The 13,056-nt window shown below is 39.4% G+C and overlaps 1 protein-coding gene across 1 annotated transcript; it reads right to left on the bottom strand.

Moving 5' to 3' along the window:
- Positions 1–5,648: 5,648 nt before the first annotated feature.
- LOC119722778 (frizzled-2-like) lies at positions 5,649–12,771 on the bottom strand. Its single transcript, XM_038193088.1, has one exon. The coding sequence runs from the start codon at positions 12,523–12,525 to the stop codon at positions 10,852–10,854; it is 1,674 nt and encodes a 557-aa protein (XP_038049016.1). The 5' UTR covers positions 12,526–12,771; the 3' UTR covers positions 5,649–10,851.
- Positions 12,772–13,056: the final 285 nt, after the last annotated feature.

The following is a 13,056-nucleotide window of genomic DNA, read 5'->3' as shown; positions in this document are numbered from 1 at the left end:
TGTGTCCCACGCAAATAAATTGCCTTCGGAAATTTGGTGTGCAAAATTGCTGCTCTTCACGCCCTCAAATTGTGAAATCGTTGCAGTTCAGCGCCCACATATTAATCTCACTCTTTCTCTCAATGGTAACATTTCAACAAAGCTTCTGCTTACACATACTGGAAAAACAAACCTCGACTGAAGGGACAATACATCACTACAATTTATCATTCATGTTGCAAACTTGGAACTTACAATTTCACACAACTGCCCCCTTAAGAGTTCACCGATGCATCAATGTCCATGAACCTATAAACTGCTTCTAGAAACCATGGGGAAGAAGAAATGCTGATTTTTTAACAACCCTCCAGGGTGACCATAAAAACTCTGGGAAGTATACTTCTGGTCCGAGTCCCCGGTTGTTAGCACATTCATACTGCCGGTGTCTGTCAAAACAGACCCAGTTCAGGGCCCCGAGGGGCAAGATTTGGCATTGACCTCAGGGGTTGAGTATGGAGAAATAACAAGCGATGAAAAGAGAGCTTATTGGAGGAGAAAGAGAGAGGGGGTCAAGATCGGTGGCATGGCTGCAAACCTCTTCAGATGGGAGTTGCCAGAAGAGATGAGATTCCCAGTTACACAAGGGAGCTAATGTTCCAGAAACAGCCCCTTTTGGTGATTTCCTGAGAGACGCTCTACATCATGCACTCTCACATCATGCACTTAACAGTACACTGTGTTTTGTCTGAGCAGAAAACAGACATGGTTTGTCATTTTCCATTCCTGTAGCCACTGTAATAAAAGCATTTCAGTGACATTATATTATCCAAAGAACTGTGAATCCTGCGAATGTGGGACTGCGGACCAAACTGCAGACCATATTCTATCCCATTGCCCTATCTAACAATCTCCACATGGAGCAGACGGTCTAACTAACTTGGACCAGGAGACGAAACTACTGTTATATAAGAGGAAACTTGTGGTGACACTTCATGTGACAAAAATCTTACAATTTACGATTGGTTCTGAATCTTTTCAATGTTTTAAACTACCGACAAAAGCAAAACGAAGAAATTATGTAACTGTTGCAACCTCAAACATGCTGTATAAATCTATTTGAAGTAAGGGAATACAAGTCAATAGTGTTAAATTTTACAAGTGCATGGAAAAATATGTTACAACTTAACCTTTTAGTCACTGTAGTGCCCAAAGCCGTCTTGCATTTTACTCACTGTATCTCCAGAAACCACTGGAGCACTGGTATTATGGTTTTATTGATTTTTTTCGGTGATTCAACACAATGTACTACAATGAAGTAGAATTTCTAATGGGTTAATTGTAATAAATAATATAACATAAGTAATTTAAATTACTGTGGATTATTGTCAAACTTGAGTTTAGGCATCATCAAGGCTGTAGAATTTGTCTTCACTTTTGAATTGTTCTCCTAATAAAATTACAAACAAATATCTGGAACCATCAAAGTGACAAACATAAATATAACAGAGGGAAGCGGTACTTTGAAAACAGAGCCGTTACAACTGCGTTTTATTCGTCACATTTTTGGCAGCAGGTCTTACTACACTGTACAAGCTGATTTACATAACAATAGACTATAATTCACACAATTGACTGATTTCTAATTACAAGTACATTGTATACTATGTTAAGTCATTGGATACTATGAATCACAATTTGCAATTTACAAACGAGTCATGTGCAAAAAAATTATATAAAATGTAATCAATTACTATAAAAAATGGTGGATTTACAATAAATAACACAGGGCCAAAATAACGACGTGAATAATAAAACCTGAAAAGGCTGTTTAGAAGAACATTTGTGGAAACCGTATTGTAACATTTACGGAACATGTACTCAAAATTACCCATGAGGAATAAATGACAAACATTTCAAAGTTATTACATATGATTGGTCTGAAAATACCTGATAGAAATGTTCACTTCTCGTGAATCAGGTAAAATACGCCAATTTCACAAAATGTGTGGGTTTTTTTTTTACTAGTACATGTACTTGTATACACACAAGGCATTTGAACCTACATACGTGTAGAATCTTACAGAACTTTCAGAAAGTTTTGACTGAAAATGCACATTTAGTAAATTATCAACACTTTATGTGATATTGAATAATAATGAAATATCAATAATTCCAGTTATTACTTTTCCAAAACACATGCACTAAAGAATGCTAAACGTGGTCAACAAGTTTAACATCGTAACTAAAGCAACCTCAAAAACAATGGTTTTCACTTTTCAGTAACATACACTGAAGTTCCAACTCAACCGAACGAAAAAAAACCCCCAAGAAATTATGAAAATGTTTCTGGTAAAACGGTACCTCAACAAAATGTGAATGCATGTACATTGCCAAAAATTTAACAATGGTCTTCTTTTTTTATTAATCAGACAGGTTTCATGATATATAATACAATCACCCGAGAAGTGATATAAGAAAAATGTATCCACTGTTGTAAAACGAGGTGAGTGAAAGTTGAACTACCGTCAAAATTGTTATTACTCTTTGTCCAATGTAGTATCAAAGAGATACGAGGACACAATTTATGAGGGCATCTCATAAATCACTATTTATATGGTTTACATATGAACATGTATTGAGCGTGTTTGCAGTGTTCAAAACACATACTGACACACAATAAAATCACAGTTGTGTTCCACAATTTAGGGGTTTAACAAAACAATACATATCACAAAAGGTAACGACAATACATACTTGTACATATCACAATGGGTATTTGTGGCAGCTGTTTTGACATGTGCATGTATTATAATTAATGTCAACATGCTGTGCGTCGTGTGCGAATGCATTATTGTGATGTTTGCAACGCCGTGAGACTGCTACAGCTGCTGTTTTTGTTCTCAACATCTATGCGCAGGTACATTTTGTAACGCCAACGGTTAAATTTTGGGTCCCAAATCACAAAATGCGTTGTGTTCATATTCATTCTTCTAATGCCTGAAACAGTCTTTTTAATTAAGTTCATTCATTAATGTAGACATATCACAAGTAACATTACATGGCATTGTGGTATTTTGATTACAGCATTCTGTGACTGTCGTTACACCCGTGACAGTAATGTATTCCAGCAATACGTCAGTGCTTCAATTTCATTTAAATAAATTATTTAACAAACACAGATCCTCCGTTGTACTTTTCATCCTAAGCTTTTGGTACACCATTGAGAAGTCTTATGTACATTTACCCAAACACAATCATACCGTAGAGCTACATGTAGGTCCTAGCTCTCTGATCATACTATGCTGCGCAAACTAATTATTTTTGACAGTGAATTGAATTTATTTTCCGTTCGACAAGTTTTATGTTTAACAAGTTGCAAGCATGCTAAAATACTTATAATCTATGCATTATGTGCACTGTTAGAGTTAGAAATATACAGATACATTGTAAGTCATCGACCCAAAAGAAAAGTTTGAATAGTGTTTCTTTCTGAATACAGTATTTTACATTTGAGCAGTGCTGGCACATAATGACAAGAGACCAACATTTACATCTATGTACAAAATTACAAGTTCACACCATGTTAAATATCTGTACAAAACATGAATTTTTTTTTCAATGTCATATTTATTTATTTTTATATTTTACACTTTGGTACCACTGTTATTTTTCTTAATATGTTTTTAACAAGTCTCATAAGATAGGCATAACTTGAGGGTTACAATCTGACAAAGCCAAGTATTAAGGCCACAGTTGATTTTCTTGTGCAGATTTTACGTCTGCTAGTAAGGGCATTCCTTGAAAGAGTTTATGTTTATTGAACTGTTCGAATTATGACCCTTTTGACATACCCCTCATTTTTCTTCTAGTTACTACAAACACCAAACTACATATAAATGTATCTACTAGACCTATCACCATGGTGTTAAATGCCAAATATTTAGTCAGTACAAAGGCTGTTCATGTCAGCTTTCATTTTCGAGTTTTTGAATATTTAAATTAAAATTCTATTCACTGAAAATTCCCATCTTTTTACGAACTCTTCATTACGTCTTTATTTCCGTATTAAACATTTGTAATTTGTCCCCTCCCAATTCCCATTGTGACCAATTCAGGTAGAATAAATACGTTTCCTCTGTTGCACCATTGAGCAGTGCCGACATTTTGTAAGGGTGAACCATACATTGATATAAATTGTGCAAACAATCCACCCACCATGTGGCAAATGTTCAGTCCTGCCAAAGCCACCCCTCCGCTCTTATCTTGTGAAATTTCCTGACTCGAATTTTGAGGCATGCCATGACAAATTACCAATTTTACAGGTTACGACCTTTGGGTTGCGCAGGCCTTGGCCAGAAAGACGGCCCGCCTGCCATGGAGCATGTGAATCATTCTCCAAACCCTGCTTGGATAAACAAAACCTGACAATGCCCCAGACCCGACCCGTGATAAATTGTGAATAGCTGCAAATTTTGAGGGGGCCGGAGTTGTTGTTCTACTGAGCAATGTGCTTCCTGCCTGCAGTAGCGGCTACCAAACAAAGACTTCTACTAAGATAATTTGGAGTGTGGTGGGGGCTCACACAACAGGAGCATGGACACCAGTGAACTTGAGGGGCTTCTCAGTAACCTTTTGTTGGGACTTGGAGTCAGGCTTTCCTGTCTTTGTGGCAATTTTTTTAGGAGCGTTTTTTGCATGTTTGGGGGAAGGAAGGGCTATTCATAAATCAATGCTAAAATAATAAATGTAGATGCGACACCGACATGAGACAGTGTGTGATGTGTCGAAATGGTTTTGTGCACTGTTCTTCGCTCTCTTCAAAAAGTGGTTTCCACAAAATTTAATGAGCCAAACTGTGGATGAATCCCAGTATCATTATCAAAAAAGTACATGAGGTATTTTCATGTGCAGGTATTGTGGCACTCAGATAGCAGGCAACTCCTTACTCCAAACGTTTGAAAAATGTAGTGTCCCTCCTTATACATGTATGTTCTAATTCTGTCTTGCTGCCTATAAAAATCAAGGAACCACATTAATTGAGGGCTTCTGAATTTAATATATTTTCTCTTTCTGCTTTGGTGCAATAATTTGTTCTTGTTTATAGTTTAGGACATTTTTCCTGTTTATCAATTTCCTGATGATCAAGACTCTGAAACACTGTTAACCTGAGGTGTGATATCCTGTTTACTGTGTTAATTGTTTTAACATCAAAATGCTGCCAATAACTTATAAAACAGGATGCATGAATAAACATACACTGTTATCTACAAAATACTTGTTGAAGCAGTTGGTTGAAGGTCTTAATATTGTTCAATCTGCGATAGGCCAAGAAAAAAAAAGGTCTTCGGTTTCCGGTATGGAGCTTGCCCCAAAAGTGGTGCGGCAAAGTTTTTTTTTTTTTTTTGAATTTCTTTTTTTTCATCAAATGGTGCCCGACTAAATGTAGTGCAAAATGTATAGAATCCCAGAGAGGCCACATAAATCTTATACTCGACCGTAACCCCATCTAAAAACATGTTAAAATTGTGCAGCAGCAGGATTCCAGTCAAACCAGTGAGTTTGGCAGTTTTGAGACATCTTCTTACATTGAAAATAAAAACGTTTTAATTTTGCCGACGCGCATGGCTAAGGCGACGCGCGTGCAGACCAGAAACGGAGACTTTTTTGGGGGCCATAGTGACACAAAGTACACTGTAAACCGCAGTGCAACTTTATTTCGATATAGAAATTTGAAACCAAAAAGTCCTTGATTTTTATCAGTGCGGCCTTCTTTTTGAGCTAATGGACATCCGTGATGTACCGATTTAGTGATTAAATAAAACAGACTGTGTATTTTTTTTAATAGATTTATTATGTTGTGAGAAACAGGGCAAATGCAAGTGAAAAATTTGAAATTGAATGACTTTAGAATTAGATGAAGCTACGTGTACAAGTGATGGCTCGAGAGAGGCAGGAAACGCACATTTTGTCTTGAGCATGTTCTTTTATTGTAAAATACTGTTTTGATTAAATACACAGATGCAACATTTTTTTACAGCTAGTTACAGTTACTATTTAACAATCATTGGCAAAGAGCTTTTTAAATGCACTGGTACAGTACAACAATAAAACACACGTTTAAAACCTTTTTTTAATAACACAATTTTGTTGTAAAACAGTAAAACAAGTTAAAACTTTGCCTTTAAATACAGACTGTTTTTCAAGGGTGGTGATTTTAAGATATTTTTGTTTCTGGTAGAAAAAAAATAATTGAAAGCTTCACTTATGAAGGTCTTTTACAAGTGAATTTCAAAATTCAACGAACAAAATGGCACTTAACACAAAAACAAGTTAAAACTTTGCCTTAAATACAGACTGTTTTTCTAGGGTGGTGATTTTAAGATAGTTTTGTTTCTGGTGGAAAAAAAATAATTGAAAGCTTCACTCATAAAGATTTTTTACTTATAAATTTCAAAACTCAATGAAAATTTGGCATTTAACACCACTGGCATGAAATAGCTAATGCATCTCTATTCTCTTCTCAATTACACTAGAGTTTTAATTGTGATCTCCGTGGGCCCTGCACACAATTTTCTATGACGTGATGGCTTCATTATTTATGCATACTGCCAGATCCCCCCCCCCCCTGTGACTCATAGAGTCATACACAAACAGAATCCATGACCAACAAAAACAAGTTCAGTGTTAATACAAGTATTGTAAAAATAATACAAGTACTGTAAAAATGTTATACAGTTCTCTTCCATGTTCTCTATACTTCACAGTTTTTTTTTAAAGCTAGTAATTTCCCCGACGAGAAGCTACAATCACAATACATGTATCACCAAAGTGTTAAGGCATAAAATTTGAACTGGAATTTACCAACTGTTTATCAAAAGAATAATTTATAAATGAAAACAGGCTGGATAATGTAGGAACTATCATATACATAACGCCACACCAAGGTAAACAACCTCCCCTGGTGAGGGGCTTGCCAACCCACACACCATTAACCATGCATGGCAGGGCCCAACACTCTAACACAGCACATCCAGGGTTTTGCAAAAAGAAACAAAGTAACGCTTCACCAGTTTCCTAAAAAATTACGGGCAGGACCATCTCTGAAAAGAGATGACAAGTTTACATCACGCCTGACTGGAGACTTTGTTGGTCAGGTCACGGCCCGTCTGGGAAATGAAACAAATTGAAGCCAGTTCTGTGTGTGCAGCCGTGTTAGTTTTTATAACAGTACTGGATGACATGCATATAAAAACTGGAGTTGAAGCGTGTAGCTATAAATGACAGTACAGTGTTTTTGAATTTAGAATCTACAATCATCATATGCCTAGTACTGTCAAGTAACCAAGATACTTTTTTATCTAATTAACCTCAGGCCAGTGCAATTTTCCATGTGAACACCGACTAATAGCACAGGTACAATTAATGTGAAATCACTTAGTGAAGCACTACATTTTTGCAAATACATCAGCGCATAAATTTAAATGACTTTAAATGGTAATTTCTTTCAAATAGTCCAACCCTCAAAAAGTACTGCATTTAGAGCAGTCATGCTATACAAAGTGACAACAGGCAGTACAAAGTAATTTAAAAGTACAGTGTTTGAGTACTGATTTAAACGCATGCACATGGTACTAGATTTGAAATGTGATTACAATGCAGTTATAGTGAATTTTTGGTGTCAACAATGAATCGATAATTAAAAATTTTGCAAGAGAGACTGCAAGAGACAACGTCTTGGATTAAAGACTTGTAAAAGTTAGGCTGCTCGTGTTGAGAAACGATGCAGAAAACGAAGCACTTAAAAAAGCCTTGATCTTTGCGTTCATGATTCATGTGCACAGCATGTTCAGAGAACATCTGCACTGCCCCTTTAAAAAATTCCAAGCCAGAGAGACAGCTACTGAGCTAGCCCCTGAGACCTGTGAAATTGATCTCTCTGCAGAAAATGCAAGGGGAGATTGATGTCAATTTGGGCACAGGTGATGTGAATTTGAAGTTTGAGAAGTTGCAGGAATGGGGCTATGGAATCTCTCCCTGGTAGGCAGGGCAATGGCCTTCCAGAAAAAGGTCACTCAGTATCTGTTTCTCCTTGCAATTTGGAGCAATGTTTCTTCAGGGAAAACCACAAACTAGTTTCGCCCAAGTTTCAATTCAGAGGAGAAGGGATGTTCGTATATGCACAGACCAACATTTCACACTGACGGGAATGTCTGCCATGTAAATATTTAAACACAAGTTTAAGAAATGTCATCATCACCCACGGAGAGCACTGCGTCTGTCATGAACCATAAAATTATGAAATATTAAAGTTAATGACAGCCTGAAGCATGTTCATGAATGACGCATAAAAATGACCTTGTGTGCTACATACATGTATGCTCAAGCCTAATTCTCATTTACATGTCATTTACAATTTTTAGTACACAAGCCTGAAAAGTGCCGATCAAGTTGAATTCCCCACCCCCAACTTTTTCCCCAACTCTTGAGAATGTACATGTAAGCCGTGAGGATTTTAAGTTCACTTGATTTTAGCCTGGAGACATTTTTTCGCTTTTCACTGAGACCGATGTCTCCTAGATTTTTTCCGCCTGGCTTGACCGATCATTATCTTGGCAGGGCCTGACACAAAGCTGGGCAAAACACTGGAGGTCACTTTGAGTTATTTGAGACAGAGAATTCGCTCTGCACTCAAGCGCCCAAGCCAACTGCACATGTCATGTTGGAAATAGACCTTTGGACTTCAGTTATCATGGCCCAAGCGGCTTGGCATCACAGAGGTCTATGCTTGGACAGTACTCTCCGTTCAAACACTGGGCATTTGTTTGCTTCCATTCCACGCATATCCCAACCAAATACACCAATATTATTTCTGGTTGGATTTTTGGAAGAGATGGTTTGATTATCAACCCGGCACAGGATATAAGTTAGATATTCTTGTATTAATATCAACAAAGTTGGATTTATTGTGTACTGTTTATAAATAGTAACTGATGATTAAGTACTGTGTTTACCATTTTCCAAGAAAAGGCTTTCAATTTTTTTTTCTCCAAGAATTGCATGATGTGTACATGTACTATAATCAAACATACTGAAAATGTGGGTGTGCTTAAAGTTTTTAATATGACTGATGGTCTTAGAAAGTACTGCAAAGTTTCAAAATACTCAAGTTGTGCCAAGCGCACAATATTTAAGGCTTTGTGACAGTGAGACACTCTTAGGCAAAATTAACCTTGGAAAATGGCCTACACAATAAAAGAGAATTTAGTATTCAGATTGGAAACGCAAAAATTAAACCGTATTACATATAATTCCACAATGCCTGTCCCAATCCCATGTGTCATATGTTGAACTCCAGATCCTTTAGTATACAAGTAATGAATTTTTATCAATGCAGAATTCCATTTCCATAGCAAAATGCAAGCTGAACAGCGTCCCAAATAATGGAGTACACTTGACAGACAGTATGATGATTAGACCCCAAAAAAGGAAGCCCCCTTTGACTTTAGTCTACTTCTTTACAGACAGGCATTGTGAAAGAGAGACACTATTCCTGCCATCAATGATTTACACAACACATTACATCAGTGATTCATTCAAGATGGCCGCCGTCACACAGCCCTGCAATTTGTATGCTGGGGCTTGCCAACAAAACACATATGCTCTGTGGCTGTTAGTCCTTTCCAAAGTCCCTCACAATGGTTTTGTTAAGCCTTCCCATTAATCACACATGGCCCGGCATACCAGACAGTTTGTGTAGCCTTCTATTTGGCTCTGGGCCTCCAAGGACCTTTGTGCACGATGATGGTTCCATGGTCCATATTCACGAATGAGATCAGCAATTCAGGGACCACCACAAACTGAAGAGGTGTTGTACATGTACATGGATGTACAACACAACGTACACACAGCTGTCATGATGCTTGCAGTACCAATTGTTCAATGTTTCAAAAACTCTTGTTTGCGTTCCATCAGCCTTGCCGCTACACTATGACGAAGTGGTGCCAAGTTTATATTTTCAGTGATGATTTCAATTACTTCACACGGATGCTACAAGTACAACCAGTGTTGCCCGATTGAGAGCTTTCGCGTGCTGTGCAGATACATCGATACACTTTTGTGAACATGTTACATAGTACATGACTAGTTTGCGACTTACTTTACTAAAACCTTTTTACATTCAGTTACTTTTTTTCACCATACATACCGAGTTTTTGGTTTAAACTTTAGACTTGTTGACACCTATGTACTGAATTTAAGTTATCTTGCAATTTGTAATTTTTTAGTTTATCCAAAATTGCGTCTAGTTCGACGAGTGGGTGAAAAGAAAATTCAAGCAAGGTACCATTTGTCTGATAAAAATCACGATTAAAAAAAGAACGATTTACACTCTCATAAAACAGCTTTCGTTAAACATGGTAAAACAACACTCATGCAGTACAAAGCTGTGCCTGCATTTTAGTAATAGTACAATTTCGGCACAACATGATGGATTATATTTGGACACATTTGTTTTTTTAAAATTACAGCATGTATTTACAAATTATTCACCCACCTGGTTAGGTCCAGGCCTGGGGGTGGGTGGGTACCTTTGCTCTCCATGAAGCTACGCAACACTTAAAACTTGCTTTGGCTTGTTCACAATTCTCACGCAAGCTCACAGTCACAATATCACACCGACATGCAGTCCAGTTCATTTGAACAGTTCCACCAACGAGAACGATGACAACCCGTCAACGTTGAAACCGGTTTCAACACCAACAAGACGTCTGCAGGTTGGTCGACACAAAAAGCTTGGCTTTATCAACTACACTAATGTTTTAACAGTTTATACTGGTGCTCAGTGTTATTTTGTTTGCAAGTGAATACGTCACATCATACGTTTGTGGGTGGTTGTTTTGGCTGAAATATCGAGCAGATTCTGCTGTAAAATATTGACCACGACCGGACAGTCTTCCCTGACCAAATCCAAACTCCGCTCGTGATCCCAACGACCAAGAGCATGAGATATTTGATCATGTAGACTAGAAAGTCCGGATAGGATAGGTGTAGGTTAGGAATTTGTAGGTTAGTAATAGGATCAGAGCAGGAGAAGCCGTACTGGTTACAGTTTTGCTTTATCCAATGTGCTTGCCAACGGGCATGGTTGGCCTGCTCATAGAAATAGCATCCAATCACAACCGAGGCGGGGAGTGTGTACAGCACAGAGAAGAGCCCAATGCGCATCATCAGCTTCTCAAGTTTGTCTGTCTTGTTCCCGTCCTGCTTCATGAAAGTTCTGATGCGGAACAGAGCGATAAATCCCGTGAGCAGAAATATGGAGCCGATGATCAGGTAGACAAAGAGGGGCGCGAGGACAAATCCTCGCAGGGCGTTGATGTTCGAGACTCCAGTGTAGCAGACGCCTGCCAAGGGGTCTCCATCAATTTCTCCCACTGCAAGAATTATGATGGTCTTGATGGCAGGTATGGACCAGGCAGCGAAGTGGAAATACTGCGAGTTGCGCTCGATGGCCTCGTGCCCCCATTTCATTCCAGCCGCCAGGAACCATGTCAAGCTGAGGATGACCCACCACAACGATGAAGCCATTCGGAAGTAGTACAGCAACATGAAGAGAATGGTGCATCCTTCCCGCTTGGCTCCTTGAGTCAAGGTCCAGAGTCTTCCAGGAGCAGTCGGCTTGTTGCAAGAAACTTTGTCGGCCAGGAAAAATCCACTGATGTAGACAACGGAGATGACGAAGTAGCATCCAGAGAGAAAGATGATCGGGCGCTCTGGGTACTTAAACCGGGTCCGGTCAATCAGAAATGTCAAGACGGTAAAGAGGGATGAAACTGCGCACAGGAATGCCCAGGACCCGATCCAAATGCGAGCAAATCTCTGTTCGCTGGTGTTGTTGAAGTACATATGGCAAGGGGCCCCGCAATTCTTCTGACCCAAGAATTCGTATTCCCAATCCGCATTCACCATGAGTTCCTTGGGACAAGAGAAAGGGATGTCCTTTTTGGTGGAGGTGGTAGCGGGAAGCTTGGTCACATTGGGTGGTGTTGTGGGAGGAACAGTGAACTTATCCGTTGTGCGATTGCGATCAAAGCACAGTCCAGATTCGGGGAATTGGTCGCAGTCCAGGCTTGCCGGCCAAGAGAAGCCAAATTTGTTCATGAGTTCCTCGCAGCCGCTACGGGCGCTGAGGCAGAGCGATCGGCAGGGCTGCAGGGCGGGGTGGTCCGGGATCCTGGCACAGAACGGAGCGTACATGGAGCACAAGAAATACTTCAGATCCACCGAGCACTGCACCTTGACAAGCGGGTAAAACTGGTGGACCTCCAAGCCGGCTTCCTCCTGTCTGTTGTGGTTGAGTAAGTTCGGCATGATCGTCTCGTTGTAAGGGACATCTTGGCACAGCGGAATGGTTATGGGCTCGCAACGACCGTACGATATGCTGCCGATTTGACATTCGACCGCAGAGAGTGTGCACAGGAAAACGACGACGATCGCAACGGTGTGGGCCGTGAAATCCGGCAAAATTCCTCCGGTTCTCAACGCCATTGTGTCAGCTTGTTTCCTGGGATCCACCGTTGTCACCAGATCATCGAGAGAGCGGCGATCAAGGCTTGACTGAGGATGAAATTTAGTGCGGAGAATATCTAAGAATGCCCGCTTCGTATCGGTGAGACAATCTGGTGAGAATTCCACACACTAGTGCCATACAGCATCTGTGTTACAGTAATTGCACACACTGTGCGCGTAGAGTGCTCAGCGCATAATGTTTACCATATCGTACCTGCTTTGTGGCAGGCCCATTGGCTGCATCTGACGTCACGGTAACGGTTTCTATTACCCCCGATAATTGCAAGGAAATAAACGCGTATTTATGGTCCATTTCGGAATACCAATTAAGAAATCAACATTTTTATGGCTGTTCCTGGTTCGATTGTAACCATTTTGATCAAACTAAAAACTTTAATAACCTTTTATTTTTCGGACAGGTTGAAAAATAATCCGGATCTAGAGGAATACGCCATACATTAGAAACCTCCCAATGATAAGTGGACTGTACCCAATCAGCTCGCACCATCA

This window comes from Patiria miniata, unplaced genomic scaffold, assembly GCF_015706575.1.
Source record: "Patiria miniata isolate m_02_andy unplaced genomic scaffold, ASM1570657v1 HiC_scaffold_16, whole genome shotgun sequence".
Lineage (NCBI taxonomy): Eukaryota > Metazoa > Echinodermata > Asteroidea > Valvatida > Asterinidae > Patiria > Patiria miniata.
The sequence above is the reverse complement of the archived record's forward strand: the minus strand, read 5'-3'. Positions and strand labels throughout refer to the sequence as shown.

Coding starts and splice junctions, on each gene's coding strand:
- LOC119722778 (XM_038193088.1), bottom strand. CDS start 12,525: ATGGCGTTGAGAACCGGAGGAATTTTGCCGGATTTCACGGCCCACACC.